The 17,661-nt window shown below is 41.4% G+C and overlaps 1 protein-coding gene across 1 annotated transcript; it reads left to right on the forward strand.

The window, feature by feature from the left end:
• The first annotated feature begins 6,805 nt into the window (after positions 1-6,805).
• LOC133003046 (basement membrane-specific heparan sulfate proteoglycan core protein-like) lies at positions 6,806-17,368 on the forward strand. The gene is made up of 14 exons (XM_061072633.1): positions 6,806-7,097; positions 7,661-7,930; positions 8,036-8,326; positions 8,967-9,239; positions 9,818-10,093; positions 13,034-13,306; positions 13,415-13,681; positions 14,198-14,319; positions 14,383-14,557; positions 15,056-15,319; positions 15,979-16,209; positions 16,771-16,885; positions 16,976-17,130; positions 17,358-17,368. The coding sequence occupies exons 1-14, from the start codon at positions 6,806-6,808 to the stop codon at positions 17,366-17,368; spliced, it is 3,015 nt and encodes a 1,004-aa protein (XP_060928616.1).
• Positions 17,369-17,661: the final 293 nt, after the last annotated feature.

The following is a 17,661-nucleotide window of genomic DNA, read 5'->3' on the forward strand; positions in this document are numbered from 1 at the left end:
CACACACACACACACACACACACACACACACACACACACACACACTCACACACACACACTCTCACACACACACACTCACACACACACACTCTCACACACACACACTCACACTCTCAGACACACACACACACTCACACACTCAGTGGTGTCGAGACGTCTCGTACTGTAACGTTTTGACAGTTCATTAAATCTCCATGTTAATACCGAGGCCGAGGTTAATGAGGCCGTCCCGGCTGCAGTGAAGGTTCGACTCCCGGCTGATAGACGCCATAAAAAAACCTTTATTGCTCGAGCTGTTACACCGGAGCCGTGATGTGTGCGACCCGGCTGCACAGCAAACACCACAACACAATGAACGCTTCTGATCGCGTCGGTGAGGGAAACAAATTGGCCTCATTAGTCCAGAATCTCAAATGAGAAAACAGCAAGAATGTTAATATCTGCAGCAGCTGCGTGACACACAAGCGAGATGATTGAACTGGACTGTCGGGGCTCAGCGGAGGCACTCAGAGGGAAATTCTACATCTTGTGTCATTGTTGTGTTTATGAATTAAGTCAACACACTAATGTCAGATTATTTACTTGCCTGTAAATCAGTGATAATATAGACGTCTTTGGAATTAGAATTAGAGGCACATGTTGCATGCTGTAGTTTTAACATCTGATTGCATGTTTCCTGTCAGATAACGTTGTTTCCTGTCATCAGAAAGTCAAAAACACCTTCTACAACATGAAATGATCATAATCTAAAAAGACATTTTACACTGAAGACATATTTGAGGCAATACTACTTTTCTTTTTTTCTGTATTAAATTTCCTTCGTTGCTATTCCCATTATTTCAGATATCATATAATTCAAAATGTCCAGGAACTATAAGGACGACAGTTCTGTCTGGTGCAGGGACGTGTGCTGATTTCTATCACGGTGGCTTGACAGCAACAGAAACTTATTAAAGTACAAGCAGCCTCAGAGTTGTGGTGTGAGGTTCCTGTGAAGAAGGAAACTGACACAGGAAACAGAAGTGCACCAACACCTCCCTCTCTCATGTTGAGAAGAGATGTGTTCCACTGATTCTCCACCTGTCTTGAAGTGTGTCTGAGTGGCGCTGCTGGATGGGACCATGAGGAACTCTTTGCTCCGGGTGCTGTCCTTATTCTGTGAGCTGGCCCATGAGCTTTTGAAGGAACAGGCACTCAAAACAGGTCAATCTGAGGAGGGCTGTTTTAGACAGGGTAAAAAGGTGCTGTTTTAAATGATCCTTGTGGTATTTTGACCAAAATATGTTACAGACATTTCATTAAGACCCCAAAGAACCATATCAACTTGTGGTAAAATGGGCATAATATGCCCCCTTTAAAGCATCATGTGATCTACAGGCCCCTATGTAAATGTGTGTTGTGTGTATATAATTATTACTTTCCTTTATTCTCTGCTGGCTGTAACACAAATGGACTCTTGGGGATAATAAAGTTGATCTTGAGCTGCTGCTTCACTCTATTTCATGTGACGTCATTATCTGGTTTCTCTGACGTCCAGCAGGTTGTTGGTTTGATTCCCCTGATCTCTTACTTTTCCTCTGTGTCAAATCATCCACTTTTATTCTGCACTTTCACCTTTTTGCCATTTTTTGCAAAAGGTCTTAAATACATGATGCCATAAATACACACAGAACCACTAACACATGGTGCATGAAGGGATTTTTCATGTGCACAGTATTTCATATGAAATGTGAAGCTGGCATCTGCAACACATTTAACACATTTCCATAGAGGCACATTTCTTTATTTCTTCACGACTTTTCATATTCATGATTTGTTACAGTGAGATTTCTGTGGTTAATTTACTTGAATATGCTTTGTACTGGTGATAAAGTGTTTGTGTACAGTTTATGATTTGACCTGTTTATTATACGTTTATGATTCATTCATATATCAATGTGTAGAGTGGAGCTCTGACTGTGTCGTCCCACTGAACTGAAACACAACTGAATGAAATGCAATGAGACAATGCCCAGCTGACTCTAGTTTATTTACCCATTAAACATGGAACCTTAGACATCATCACAACAATTTACTTTTTACTTTTTACCAAAAAGACACCACCAGAAATCCTGTTTTTATTTCCACGTCATCTTCTGATGTGAATTTTGACTTATAGCTGCATATTTGAATGGCGTATACAAAGCTCCCCTGGAAGTAGTTTGCTGCTGTAGAAAGATACGATCAGGTGTTCGTGCATTGAGGAGGAAGTGGAGCTGGATTTCATCACACGGTCTCCAGGCATCAAAATACTTTTTACAATTAATTACACTTCTATTTGTAGTTTGGGTAAAAGTGAATGTGATGAATTCAAACTACTGCTGCACATGGTTCTTGTTATGTTCTTCTTCACACTGTGATTAAAGGTGATCACCAGCATTTCACACATCATAGATACATGCTCTTTAAAAGTCTGCATTTTAAGCAGCAGTCTTCATGCAGAGCATCTGGAGTCAGAGGACGGATCCTGAAAAGACTCAATAAAGTGATATATTATCTTCTGATCTCCATTAAAGCTGTCGCTACCTCCACCAGGAGCTCATGTTCTCACCCATGTCCATTGTTGTGTTCGTTGGTTTATCAGCAGGATTACACAAAAACTACTGAACCAATATCCACCAAACTTGGCAGAAGGATGGAACCAAGAACCCAATGAGTTTGGTGCAGAAACGGACAAAGGGGCAGGAAGTTTTTCACTTTGTTTAAAATTAACATGTTGGACTTTTCCACCAGTTTCCCAGTGAAAGATTCCCATTTAGAGAACTGGTATATTAGTGTTTGCAGATGATTGAACTGGACTGTCGGGGCTCGGCATTCTAGTGTTTATGAATTAAGTCAACACACTAATGTCAGATTATTTACTTGCCTGTAAATCAGTGATAATATAGACGTCTTTGGAATGAGAATTAGAGGACACATGTTGCATGCTGTCGTTTTAACATCTGATTGCATGTTTCCTGTCAGATAACGTTGTTTCCTGTCATCAGAAAGTCAAAAACATCTTCTACAACATGAAATGATCATAATCTACAAAGACATTTTACACTGAAGACATATTTGAGGCAATACTACTTTTCTTTTTTTCTTTATTAAATTTCCATCGTTGCTATCCCCATTATTTCAGATATCATATAATTCAAAATGTCCAGTAACTATAAGGACGACAGTTCTGTGTGGTGCAGGGACGTGTGCTGATTTCTATCACGGTGGCTCGACAGCAACAGAAACGTATTACAGTTTTTCACAATTGTTAACACACGTTTTTCAAAACAATAACGGCTTTCTCAAAACTGCACACAGACAACTGAAAACCTCACACACAAAATGCTAAACCTGACACTCCCTTTGCAAGATGACTCTTTGCCATCAAAATGGAACTCGTGTTTTCATTTGGTACACACAGCCATATTTTCAAATGACACACACATACCATTTATTGAGTACACACAACTAAGCATTTGCTTGCACACTTCCAAGCATTTACAGCACACTGAAGTGCAAAATTGAAAACACAATCATCGAAATGGAACACACCATATGAATGACAATGACTGGAGAATTAGCCATTTCTCCTTTTGTAAACTGTTTCAGTGTAGGCCTACTTTTTTCATAGTCAAACATAAAACAGCACACAAATATGCATCAAAAAAGGTTTATTTCGGTACACACAGAGAACAGTACAGTACTGACACAGACAGCATGAGAATGCAAGTTCAACACAGTGGGCTACAGTGAGACACTGTAGAAAAGGAACAATACTGGATTACAGGTACTATACATGCATGTGTCAGTGCTGAATGTTTGGTTCTTACAAGCACAAATTCTCGCCGTAACTCCTTGATGCGTCTGTGTTCTGTCCGAATGGGACCCTGCTCACGTGTTTCATCCGCATGGCATTCCTATGAAGAATACGGTCCAATGTAGAGAGGCTGACGGTCTGGACATTTCTAAATGTAGCATGGTCAGCCAGGATCCTTGTTTTTATTTGTTTGAACGTGATTGCGTTGTTCTCACAAACCATATCTACAATTTCAGTCTCCTGTTCGGCTGTAAAAATGTGTTCTTCCTCCACGGTGTGGTTCTCTTTCAGTCCTGCAAAATATAAATACTGTGAGCACACTGTATTCTATTCTATTCCATTGTTCATCAAACAAAACAGAGGCTCAAGGGACTTTTATGCTGCAGTCCTGATTGCAAATCGCTCAACAAATCTGAATGTTTAGAGATTTGAGTATTTGTGTGTTGTAGGTTGATGCTTTGAGATTTTACTTGAGAAGTGTGTGCAACAACTGAAAATTGTGTGTAGTGTTTTGACAACAAGGTGATGTGTAATTTACATCAGAGTGTAAAGAAGGAAAGTCAGAGTCTAATGCGGTAAGGGAGTGTGAAGTAGTGCCAAATTGGGTCAAGCTATTGGTACATGAAGTGAATGTTGTGCAAATTGTGCCGAATTTTTGCTTTTTGTGTGTTAACAACTGAGAAAAACTTTTAAGTACAAGCAACCTCAGAGTGGGGGTGTGAGGTGCCTGTGAAGAAGGAAACTGACCCAGGAAACAGAAGTGCACCAACACCTCCCTCTCTCATGTTGATAAGAGATGTGTTCCACTGATTCTCTACCTGTCTTGAAGTGTGTCTGAGTGGCGCTGCTGGATGGGACCATGGGGAACTCTTTGCTCCGGGTGCTGTCCTTATTCTGTGAGTATCAGTAACTTTTATTCTATGAATGCAAAGTGTTTATTAGATGTTTGTCCAACCACAGCAACGGCTGCTGAAACTGAAATGTCTTTATCTATTTGCAGAGGTAACCAGACGCATGTATTCTGTTACATGCACTTAAATAACTTTTATTTGAGACTAAATTGTGATTGTTGGAGAACCGTTAGAAAGTGGAAACTATATTTTCTTTAAATTTATTATTTGATCCCCGACACATGAAAAAAGACCAATTTTATACCTGATTCATTGATTAATTTGCCAAAAGATAATTTGATATAAGAAAAGTTGATTTAGAAACAAATCAAACGTTGTGATGTTCTCATGGGAATTATAGACTTTAAGTTACAGGCTGTGAATATTGTCCTGATGATTATCAGAGAAACAACCATCTGATCCACATGAATTTAAATAAATGGATCAAACTCAGTAGATCACTGATATTTTAACTTATTTTATTCATTGAGTTATTGATTCTCAAGACATTTCATACTTTTGTACAATTTCTTTGATGAATAGTTTTAATACTACTACTCATACTCACTTTTACAATATAACAGTACTTACTAATAGATGTTTTGCAATAGTAGGGGGACTCGACGTTGGCGAATTATCAATAATCATGGAATATGATTATTAAAACATAAAGATTATTTATTTAAAAATAATTAGATTATTAATTGAAAATGATCAGTAATCAAGTAAGAATAAAACTATTAATGAGTAAATAAGAAAGTTTAACAATTAAGAAAAATTAAATCATTAATTTGAGAGTAATGAAGTTTATCAATTAAGAATAATTAAATAATTAATGAAAACTTAAGAATAATCAATCAATGAATAATAAACTATTAATGAAAACAAGTAATTATCAATTAGGAAGTATAAGCTATCAATTAACAATGATAAGGTTATCAACTAAGGATAATGAAATAATTAGTCAAAACAATAAAATTATCAATTTAAGAATAATACTATCTATATTTGTAATCAAGAAGGGGCACCACCCGGGTAACAGGGAGCCAACAGTCAGTCTAAAAGAACAGTCTCAGTTTGACAAAGTCAAATTAATAATTTCAATATTTAATATTAAGGACCATTAAACGAACAATGAAGGGTTTAAGTTCGAGCACTGGCTATCGTTATCCAACTGTGTTCACATAAACATGCACAAATAATCACAAGATACAAATACTTTAAGTATAAAAGGATTTATTAAAAAAAGATATTAAAGTCAATGTTATTCCAAATGATTCTTCACTTAACACAATCCGCTATATCTAATATAGTTGCAGAACATTCATCACAATGTATCACACTGCAATACTTCTGATAAGTCTGTGTGTGTGTGTGTGTGGGTGTGTGTGTGTGTGTGAGAGAGGAAGAAGGGGGGTTGGTGACTCACGAATTGCAGAGGGCCGGCCTAACCATGGGGTTTGACTTAAAAAATGGTGGTATAACACACCAGGACTACATCAAAATGGCGGAGTCGCCTTAGGAATTTAGAGTCCGAATGGAGAGCGGCCCGAGGTGTATTACAGTCGATGGAATGGGAAGAATGAGTTCTGAGCGAGCAGCGGCTTTTAACACCTGAAAAGGTATCAACCCCCTTTCGGAGGGGGTTAGGGGCTCAGGCCAATAGACTGTCAGAGTTCAAATCTGAGGAGCGGTTTAGGGGCACAGCAGGGGTCCTTGACAGTTTCGACTGCAGCTTGTTCCCCCCAAAGTACTTCTGCTTGGATAGGAATGTTCCACAAGGCCTCATTTACGACCCTTTGTGCAAGACTGTAGGCCCCAACGTAGACTTATTACTAGAGTCTGTACTGTGTTTGATTATTTAGCAGGTTTATTAATGTCTGATGAGATACCAATGTTTCTTTCAGTGCTGAATACACTCCTCTCCTGTGGACACACTGAATGTAAGTCAGCTCTTTTCTTTATTGATCTCTATCTTTATTAATATGTATATTTCATTCCATTTTTCTTTGTGTATGTTGTTACTAAGATAAGTGAGTATATGAATGAACTGCAAACTTATAGAACAAAACTAACTATGTTCTGTTTGTGCGGGGGGGTAGATGCTGAGCTGACCTTTGAACCCAACTCAACCGCTCTATATTCTGGGGAGCACGTTAATCTCACGTGTCACATGAGAGAATCAAATGTCAGTGAGTGGTTTTATGAGTTCAAGTGGAACGACAAGCCACTGGTTCCCATCTCCTCCACTAACGTGCTCAGGATTCCAGAGCTAACGCCCGACAGGAACGGGGATTATCAGTGCATCGCTCACCACAACAGCTCAGAAGAGAACAAACGGAGCAACAGGGCCACTCTCTCTGTGTCAGGTGAGATATCCAGAGTCCTTGTCCCCGCTGGGAGCTTCACCCACAGACATGTGGAGACACAGGACAAAGACAAACACAAGTAAAGACCTTCACAATAACTGGGACAGTAGAAACATGAAGCTTATTTTCCACATGGTGTCGACAGCCGGACAAATCCACGTTTCTTCTTCTGAAAAAATGCATCGATTTCTAAATAATTATAAAGATAGTATTAGTTGTTATTTTAATGGATATATACTACATACTGAACATAAACAATAAAATAATGAATTGATCACTAAATAGTTATGAAAATATAGATTTTTGCTATTTTAATGGATTTATACTACCTATACTGAATTATAAAATAATGATGAGTTGATTCCTAATCAACATTGAAAACATATGTTTTTTAAATCTTCTTTAATAAATGTATGCTACTACAGATGTAATGAATTTCGTCCTAATTAAGGATGAAGATATATTTTTTGCTAATTTTATAAATGCTTCACCACATGAACTGAGTTTCATAAAGTAATAATGAAGGATCCTAATTAAAGATGTGAATGTTCTTTCCCGAGCAGCACACAGACCCAGAGCCACAGTGAGAGCATCCAGGACGTCCATCCCAGTGGGCGGCTCTCTGACTCTGACCTGCTCTGTGGAGGAGTCTGCGGGTTGGAGCTACGACTGGTTCACACGTTCCCCAGACGCTGAGGAAACCGCCATCGCAACAAATCCTGTGCAAAACTCTCTGAGCATCTCACAGGGAGGCAGCTACTGGTGCAGGGGAAGAAGGACTCACTCAGATTTCTGCTCAGAGAAGAGTCACGTGCATCACATCGACAGAACCTGTGAGTAGCACGCTTTCATGACTGGCTATGATGAAAACAGAACCAGTCAGCAGCAATATTAACCAGTTCTCTCTGTTGGTTTGATATTTGTGTTTGAATGTTCAGTGTCACACAGCAGCTTTGTCGTGCTGCAACACAACTGGACTCAGATATTCAGCGGTGAGACGATCTCTGTCAGGTGTGAGATCCAGGGAGGAGGAGACACCCAGTGGGAATATGAATGGAGGACAACAAGCTCCCACCAACCAGTCACTGGTCCAGACACAGCTCCCACACACAGTGAATACAGGCTGGGCACTGCCTCTGTTTTCCACAGTGGAGAGTACTGGTGTAAGGCCAGAGCGGACTGGTATTCCTCAACAGAGTGGAGTGAGGCCTTCCAGCTGAGAGTAACACGTACGTCCAATCATCTTTCAAAACCTCCACGAGGACGTTACGTCTTCACCTCTTTCTATTGGTTGTTCTTAGCAGGATTACGTAAAAACTACTAAACCAATTTCCACCCAATCCCCAGAAAGCATCTGGGTGTGGACCTGAACTGGTCCACATGTAAACCAGCTAATGTGGCCCAAATACCTTAAAACCAACCTGGGTCTTTCTGGCTCACATCAGGTGCTGTAGGCAAAGTGTGATCTGGATGTGGACCTCAAGTGGTCCATGAATGGTGAACATGGCACAAACAGCACATAACACATGGCGGCCTAACCCTAACCCTTGTGGTTGACACACGGTATTGCTCCGGCTCATCTGTGGCCCGGCTCTGGCAAACAGCAGTGGACTGCCCCAGTGCCATCACTCCATGAGGTGTGTGGGCTGGATGCCAGTGTGACAGTGTGGGACACATCTGGTTCAGAAGCCTTGAGCTATGTGGGGATCAATGAACCTTTTACATTTTGAGATTCATCATTAGACCTTTTTGTCTTATATATTCTACGATCAGAACTTTGTCCTCTACTGAGTGAAACTCTGCTTCATACGCTTTAATCTTTTTTCCCCATTTAATTTGTCTTTCATTTTCTCTCACACACTTTGAAAGCCGATAAACCCAGGCCCAGGCTGACTGCCGATAGCACAACCATCACAGGAAAGGGAAGCGTAGCACTGAGCTGCTCTGTGGAGAACCCGTCTGAGTGGAGATACGACTGGTTCAGAAGAACCTCAGCCTCCTCTGCAGCTCAGATCCTAAGATATAATGAAACAGATGATGAAATCAGCATCTCAGAGGAAGGCTTCTACAGCTGCAGAGGACGGAGAGGAGACACAACCTTCCTCACAGAGGACAGCAACCGAGTCACAATAGAGAACAGAGGTAAGAGTCCGTTTAGAAATCCAAAGACTAGTTACCTCCGCTGTGGAGGTTATATTCTGTCCCTGGACATTTCTTTCTTTATTTCTTTGTCAGCAGGATTACGCAAAAACTACGCAAATGGAATCCAAACATCCAGACTTTCTTTAACACAATGTAACTTTGACTGAGCAACAGCGCCCTCTGCAGCCACATGTGATATTTTTTAATAACTTCAGAGTGTTTCTAACTGATCTCAGTTCAGCTTCACTCTTCAGCTGCAGCTGGTTGTGACAGGTTGTGACTCTCAGTCAGTTCTTCTCACAGGAGATGGAACCCGCTCACCAGAGTCACAGAGAACAGACGCTCAGGGAGAGAAGGAGGAAACTTTCTCCTTATTAAGACAGAGAATCATCACATTAACTTGGAAGCTTTAATGTTAAAAAGTTGCAAAGTGTTTTGCTTTAAGATTGTGTGATTCTTTTTTGATTCTTTCCCCTGATGAAAAGATGAGAGGACTGGTATCTGTACAGTTTGGTGGAGGGAGGAGCTGTACTGAGCCATTCTACTTTCTTCTGTTCTCTGTTTCTATTTGTGATCAGTTTCCCACAAGGCGTCTGTGGCCCTGCAGCCTGACTGGTCTCTGGTCTTCAGCGGTGAGACGATCACTGTCCGGTGTGAGGTCCCTGCAGATGTCCTGACTGAGTGGGAGTATGAATGGACCAAACCCAACTCAACTACGGTTCCAACACACAATGAATACAGGATTGTCAATGCGTCCTCGTCCGACAGTGGAAGCTACAGGTGTTTGGCTAAAGACAAGAAGAACTTGAATTCCACGACCGAGTGGAGCGATGACGTCACATTAACAGTTTCTGGTGAGAAAGACCGAGTTATGAGAAACTGGCAAATTTCTCCTTCAGTTTATGTTCATATGCGCTGATAAAAAAAGAGAATACAACAAAAAAGTAACGAGGGATGCACCGATTAAAAAGCTGAAAATCTTACCGATATTTATCTCGTTATTGCTATTAGCCTGTTGGTGAGTAAGATGACGTTCACCGATGTTAAGATGTCATTCTCATCTGGGAGGAAACAAGTTTAAATTTGGTTAATGTACGGTACGGCTGTGGCTAACTTGTGGCTCTGATGTGGCAAACAGGTGGTATAATCTGGGCCAAACCATTCTGTACTTCTGCTTTTACTGCTGTTTTAGTTTGTACGACTGCAGAAGACTGAAGGAGATACATGTTCTACTCATTTCATTCAACTCACATGAAATGGACTAAATGCCAAAGTGTTTTTAACATTAAAGGAGACATATTATGCCCATTTCACCACAGTTGATATGGTTCCTTGGGGTCTTAATGAAATGTCTGTAACTTATTTTGGTCAAAACACTACAAGGATCATTTAAAACAGCAGCCTTTTTACCCTGTCTAAAACAGCCCTCCTCAGATTGAACTGTTTTGAGGGGCCCGCCCCGATATTGTCCCGCCCCCACTTTACTACGCCCCCTTCACTCCTCCCCCTTCTCACCCCTCCCCCCTATCATGGAGGTGTAGGACATAACGTTTTTTACCTCTGACTTTTACCTTTTAATGCATTCAACATCTATAGGGCAGATTATGGGCATTTACGTCTAAGAGGAATAGAGCAGTAAATTGGGTTTTTTTTATGCATGAGATATCAGTCATTTCTGCAATACAAATATGACTGAGGAATAAAATACAATAAATTACTCTTCCCTCTGTATTACTTTGCTAACTGCTCATCTTACACGTGTCAATTGTTGACATGTAACGTATAAAACACTAAAAGCACACAACTGTTTCTATACACTTATATTGTCAGAAAGATTGCTAGACAGAATGCCACAGAGCTTTTCAAACATAGTTATTAAATGCACTGGCTGGGACAGAGGTAATAAATACAAAAAATACCAAGTATAATAAAAACATTGATTATAAAAATACACTTTGTGCCATCAGTAGCCATACTGTAAACAAAGGAACACTTTATATTTGTGTGTCACCTTTTATTCTTTATTATGTTGCTTGGCGACGCCCAGCACTTTTATTGAAATGCAGGGCTGCCAGGTAGAGACTTTGGGGAGAAAATAATATTAATAAGAGCACGTGTGTATAATAGTTTGTATAATAAATAATAGGTATACATTTCTTTGAAAAAATAATCGTACTGTTACCTGCATAACATTCCAAGAAAAGGAAAGACAACGTTTTTGGGTGCAAAACGCAGAATGCGTTTCAACACCTTCTCTAATCTGCAGAAAGCTGGTGTCCCTGTAAAAAAAAGGGGGAAAACATAACTATAGATTCAAAGTGATAATGGCATTAGTTATTTGGAATGTTTTATATATATATTTATATATATATATATATATATATAAACACAAGCCTTACATTTGCAATGCAAATTTGGTGAACATACCTGCTGTCAACCATTTGCTCTTGTCCCTAGAAGTGTGTTGCGGATGCAAACACTGGGGGAAAACCGGGTCTTCATGGGAGTGGATGTCTTGGACATGGTTGAGGATGGAGGTCCACTTTGTCACTCTCTCTGGCCCTGATGTTGACATAACGGCTGTCCAGTAGATGTGGTTTTTTATGCTGCGAAGCCACTTCTTCAGTTTCACACATTCTTTGTCCTGGGAAATCTTGACCAGTTTCTTGTACAGTCCTAAAAATAAAAATAAAAATGTTGTCATACACAGACACATTATCATCATCATCATTATTTATTCAGGGAGAATTGACTGAGCACACGGCTCTTTTGCAGCAATGCCTTGCTTGAGGGTACATAATACAGATGAACAATAAATAAACAAAACAAAACAAAGCAGACAAAATAAATAAACAGAACACATTATACAACTCAGAAATTAAGTATTAAAATATATATTATATTATATATATAAAAAAACAAAATTAATCCCCATATAAGGTCTAAATAATGTGGGCAGGGCATGCCTTCAATGTATTGTGTGAGTGAGTGCATTAATTACAAAATTGCTGTTATTAATAGTCCAACATGAAAACTCCTGTAAAGTCTCATCCCTGTCCCCAGCCACTACATACTAGCCCCCCACCCACCCACCCACACGCCACAACATGCTAACGTCACTAGCCCCCACACAAAATGTCTAAAAGAAGCAAATACCAGAATTATTTAAAAAAAAATACTTACATTTCCCTCGTCTTGAGTGTTGCGATGGAAAGATGGCACCGACCGCTCTTTCAATAACAACCTTTTCGCGAATCCGGCGTTATACTGGCCCAGGTTGATAAAACAGTCCGATTCAAAGTGGTTAGAGCACACTAACAGATGTTTGCCAACTCTTGCAGGAACGTTGCCGTCATATATGAACTCAATCCATCTCAAGCTTGTGTCTTCTGAAGCTGGAGTCACATGAAGAGCTTTGTGCTGATTTGTGCAGCCGAGCACTGAGCATTTGGGTGTGGAATTCGAATCATGCTGCTAGTTAGCTTATCCAAGTGTTTCCAAGCCTTGCAAGAATTTAATGGCGGCTGGCCGGACTCCGATGGACTGAAAAAGTGGGTGGGTCGAGTGGTGGTGGGGGGCGTGTACTACATGGGCATTTTTATCTATTACGTATTAGTTTGTTGTAATCCCATTCGACGCCATCTAGAGTATAGTTTCTGACATAGAGGAACCACAACAAATCGCGGGAGTTGTTTTTTTCCAGAGTTTTTGGGACTGTAGACATGCCAGATACCCAAATTAACGTGTAGAAGCACTACAATAGTGGAATTTTCATAAGATGTCCCCTTTAACAGAAAGACCAGCGGCTAACCTGAGTGCTGACCACAGCGCCTTTCCAGTAGCGGGCAGTGTGCTCCTGACCTGCTCCGTGGGCCCAGCATCACCTGGATGGAAGTATTATTGGTACAGAGGTGAGAAAACCTCTGAGCCCCTGACGGATGAGGATTTCAAGTCAAATGGACAAAGTGCTCGTGCCTCACGTGAAGGACTGTACTGGTGCAGAGGAGGAAGAGGAGATCCAGTTCACTACACCCAGTACAGTAACTCAGTCAGGATTCATGGAATCGGTGAGTGAGGAGAGAATCCATTCTGCGTCCATGACTGTTTGTTGAGATTACGTAAAGGTTGATGCTAAAACAAGCTGTTATTCTGTCTTTACTGGTGAATACGAACAGTCCACAACAGAGCTGCTGCGACTCTTCAACCCAACTGGCCGAACAGATACAGAGGAGAAGCCGTCACCCTGAGGTGTGAGATCCAGGGAGGAGACTCTGAGTGGGAGTATGAATGGACAGCAACCAGCTCACATGCACCTCCCAACACAAAGGAGTTCAGGATCAGTCTGGGGTCAGATCTGAGCGGCAGCTACTGGTGTCAGGGCCGACTGAAAGGTGCACGGCAGAACTCCACAGGATGGAGTGTTCCCCTCACATTGTCTAACGGTGAGTAAAGTCATATTTAGTATTAAAATATAGGTGTTTAACTTTAAATATTAAAAAGTTTATATGTGCTCAATGCTCATGTACAAAAGAGAAGCCAAAGTATCCCGGATACCAGCCATCTTGCACTTTTCAGGTCATTTAGAGCCAGAGTCTGTGAAATCATGATGGAGGTGTGGAGCTGGGTATCGAGGTCCCGCCCATACATGGGCTCGACCAATCACGTGTCAGAGTCATCTGTCAATCATGACATTTCACTGTTTTATAGAATCAAATAACTAATTAAAACCAAACTGATCAGAAACATGAACACGTGAACAAACTAAAATGAAAGATCCCATGGTTGACATAAACTGCAGGCAGCCACCAGGGGGCGGTTGTTATAGTTTGGCTTCACTTTTGGGGGCAGTCATGTCGACGGCTGAATGTGAAGCATCCAGAAACTGCATTGGTTCTAAAAATGAACATCTGTAGACAAACATGAAGACGTGTTTTTGTTGTGACGATGTTCCGTTTCAGCGGCTGCACCACGACCTGTCGTCACTGTGTCTCCGTCATGGCTGACTCCTGGAGCCTCCGTGACTCTCACCTGTGGGGGGGGTCCACGTCCCACTGCAGGGTGGAGGTTCTACTGGTACAGAGCTGACCGCATTAGTTTGGATCCAGTCCCCAGATGTCCATATCAATACTGGATAACTGAAAAGCCAATTCCTTCCGACTTCAGTTATGAGCTGCTCCCAGGAAGCGACGGAGGAACTGAACAAAACTCCTTCGTCATCCGAGGCCTGACGGAGTCAGCAGGTTATGCATGTCGAGCTGGAAGAGGAGACCCCGTGTTTTACACTGAGTACAGTGAGACAAAGTGGGTGTGGTCTGTAGGTGAGTTTGTTTCTTTCTCTTGAAGCAGATGTTGTCCCTTCAGTCGGTCAGTTACTTGGGGAACTTTACTTTGGCTGGTTCCTCCAGCTGATTCACTTTTAGAGGTCATAGGTCAAAGGTCAAGACAGATACAGGGTTAGAGAGACAATCTGAAGCTTATATTGATCAGAGAATCATTCCCCTAAATCTAATGTGACATGAAATTATTATTTGTGTGCATCCTATAGGGCTGACCTGAAGTTGATATTATTTATGATCATATGCTCGGACTGACATCATCATGTCGTCCTTCTGACGTTTCCCCTGTAAAATTACGCAAAGCCTAAAATGACATCTTTAATCTGGAAACATTACAAATGTATTCTGGTAATATTATGATCTTATTCCCCAAAACAAGAAGTGACTGAGATGGAGTCTCTGCTGATGGCTTCACGTTTTTAATGCTCAACTAATTTAAACCATTTATTTCTGTTTCACTCTTCATGTCACCTTTTTCAGATTCCAATTCGTCAGTGTCTCTCAAAGTGAGTCCGGACAGAGTGCAGCAGCAGTCCTATCATGACCAAGTCCGTCTGAACTGCAAGGGAAACTCTGATAAGTGGAGATTGTGGAGGTTTAATAGAGACGAAGCAGGATTCACAGAGTGCGAGTCTCAGGAGAGAACCCCAAGCTTCACATGGCCCACGGAGCATTATTTTCCTTCTGGAGTTTACTGGTGTGGATCTGGATCAGAGATCAGCAACGCAGTCAACATCTCTTCAGGTTGTAGTTTTTCATTGAATCTATTTACACTGTGCATGTTTCCAACATCCCATAATGTGATTTAAAGGTAGAGTAACTGAAAGTGGGGAGCACTGCCTCCCTTCACTGCTCCTGCAGGAGCTGCACCCCCCACATGTACCAAGGTGCATCACATCAAACATGATCTCTGGATGAAATTCACCTTCTTTATTTACACAAACCACACGTTCAACGCCCAGAATCAGCTGTGAGAGTGTGTCCGTCTCGTTAAACAAGCAGACATCACGTGACTGTGTGGACGCCACAGCCCACAGCGCCACCCGGAGGCTGTTTCCCTCTCTCTACTCAAGAGGGAGCTCTTTTGGTTGGAGAGCAGGACTTATTGATGTCACATTCAGATTTTGTGATGCTCTCACTCTAAACCCTGCGCTCACACTCAACTCTCCCCTGCTTGAGCTCAGACGTCCTGCTCTTGAAGCCAGGGCTGTGTATTGAAACCAGATGTTTTTCCAGCGCACACACAACGTACAGCTCATGGACGTGGGGAGAAGAATGTGACAAAAAGTGCATTGAATGACTTTGGCTCCACTTTAACATCTAATATTTAAACTCATGCTGTTTATATACGAGCTGAATTATCAGGTTGTTCACATTGTTGATGTTTTTTTAACTGTTTACAGTTCAAGGTCCTGTTCTCCTGGAGAGCCCTGCCCGTCCTGTGACTGAGGGACAGTCCGTTACTCTCAGCTGCTCATGGTTCAGTAGAACAAACCTCTATTCCAACTTCTCTTTCTACAAAAATGATGAACTCCTCCAAAGTGATGTCAGATGGGAACTGGAAATCTCAGTTGTGTCAAAGGCAGATGAAGGTTTCTACAAGTGTGAACATCAAGGAGACTTCTCAGAGGAGAGTTGGATGTCAGTAAAATGTGAGTGTGATCAATATGAGGTAGAAGAGGAGTCTCCAGGTTGAGAAGTAGATTAAAAACATTTCTACTCAGTATTTTCACTGAGACGGTTTCTAAACACCAGCTCCACTTGCTCATTACACTTATAAAACATTTTGTTACCTGGATACCAGCCATCTTTCACTTTTCAGGTCATTTAGAGGCAGAGTCTGTGAAATCATGATGGAGGTGTGGAGCTGGGTATCGAGTTCCTGCCCATACATGTGCTCGACCAATCACCAGTCAGAGTCAGCTGTCAATCATGATGCTTCACTGTTTTTATAGAATCAAATAACTAATTAAAACCAAACTGATCAGAAACATGAACACTTGAACAAACTAAAATGAAAGAAACCATGATTGACATATACTGCAGGCAGCCACCAGGGGGCGGGTTTATAGTTTGGCTTCACTTTTGGGGGCAGTCATGTCGATGGCTGAATGTGAAGCATCCAGAAACTGCATTGGTTCCAAAATGAAACAAACATGAAGACGTGTTTTTGTTGTGACGATGTTCTGTTTCAGCGGCTGCACCACGACCTGTCGTCACTGTGTCTCCGTCATGGCTGACTCCTGGAGCCTCCGTGACTCTCACCTGTGGGGGGGGTCCACATCCCACTGCAGGGGGGAGGTTCTACTGGTACAGAGCTCACCCCATTAGTTTGGATCCAGTCCCCAGATGTTCATATCAATTCTGGTGGAATGAAATGCAAATTCCTGACAAGTTCAGTTATGAGCTGCTCCCAGGAAGCGACGGAGGAACTGAACAAAACTCCTTCGTCATCCGAGGCCTGACGGAGTCAGCAGGTTATGCATGTCGAGCTGGAAGAGGAGACCCCGTGTTTTACACTGAGTACAGTGAGACAAAGTGGGTGTGGTCTGTAGGTGAGTTTGTTTCTTTCTCTTGAAGCAGATGTTGTCCCTTCAGTCGGTCAGTTTCTTGGGGAACTTTACTTTGGCTGGTTCCTCCAGCTGATTCACTTTTAGAGGTCATAGGTCAAAGGTCAAGACAGATACAGGGTTAGAGAGACAATCTGAAGCTTATATTGATCAGAGAATCATTCCCCTAAATCTAATGTGACATGAAATTATTCTTTGTGTGCATCCTATAGGGCTGACCTGAAGTTGATATTATTTATGATCATATGCTCGGACTGACATCACCATGATGTCACTGTGATGTCACTGTGATGTCACTGTGATGTCAACAAACGATGACGTCTTTCTGACGTTTCCTCTGTAAAATGACGCAAAGCCTAAAATGACATCTTTAATCTGGAAACATTACAAAATGTATTCTCGTAATATTATGACCTTATTCCCCAAAACAAGAAGTGACTGAGATGGAGTCTCTGCTGATAGCTTCACGTTTTTAATGATCAACTAATTTAAACTATTAGTTTCTGTTTCACTCTT

The sequence above is a fragment of the Limanda limanda genome, chromosome 6 (assembly GCF_963576545.1).
Source record: "Limanda limanda chromosome 6, fLimLim1.1, whole genome shotgun sequence".
Lineage (NCBI taxonomy): Eukaryota > Metazoa > Chordata > Actinopteri > Pleuronectiformes > Pleuronectidae > Limanda > Limanda limanda.

Bases quoted from the DNA above. Each gene is read 5' to 3' on its own strand.
- LOC133003046 (XM_061072633.1), top strand. From the start codon at position 6,806: ATGTTCTGTTTGTGCGGGGGGGTAGATGCTGAGCTGACCTTTGAACCC. The intron at 7,098-7,660 runs GTGAGATATCCA...TTTCCCGAGCAG, and splicing joins GGCCACTCTCTCTGTGTCAG to CACACAGACCCAGAGCCACA. The intron at 9,240-9,817 runs GTAAGAGTCCGT...ATTTGTGATCAG, and splicing joins AGTCACAATAGAGAACAGAG to TTTCCCACAAGGCGTCTGTG.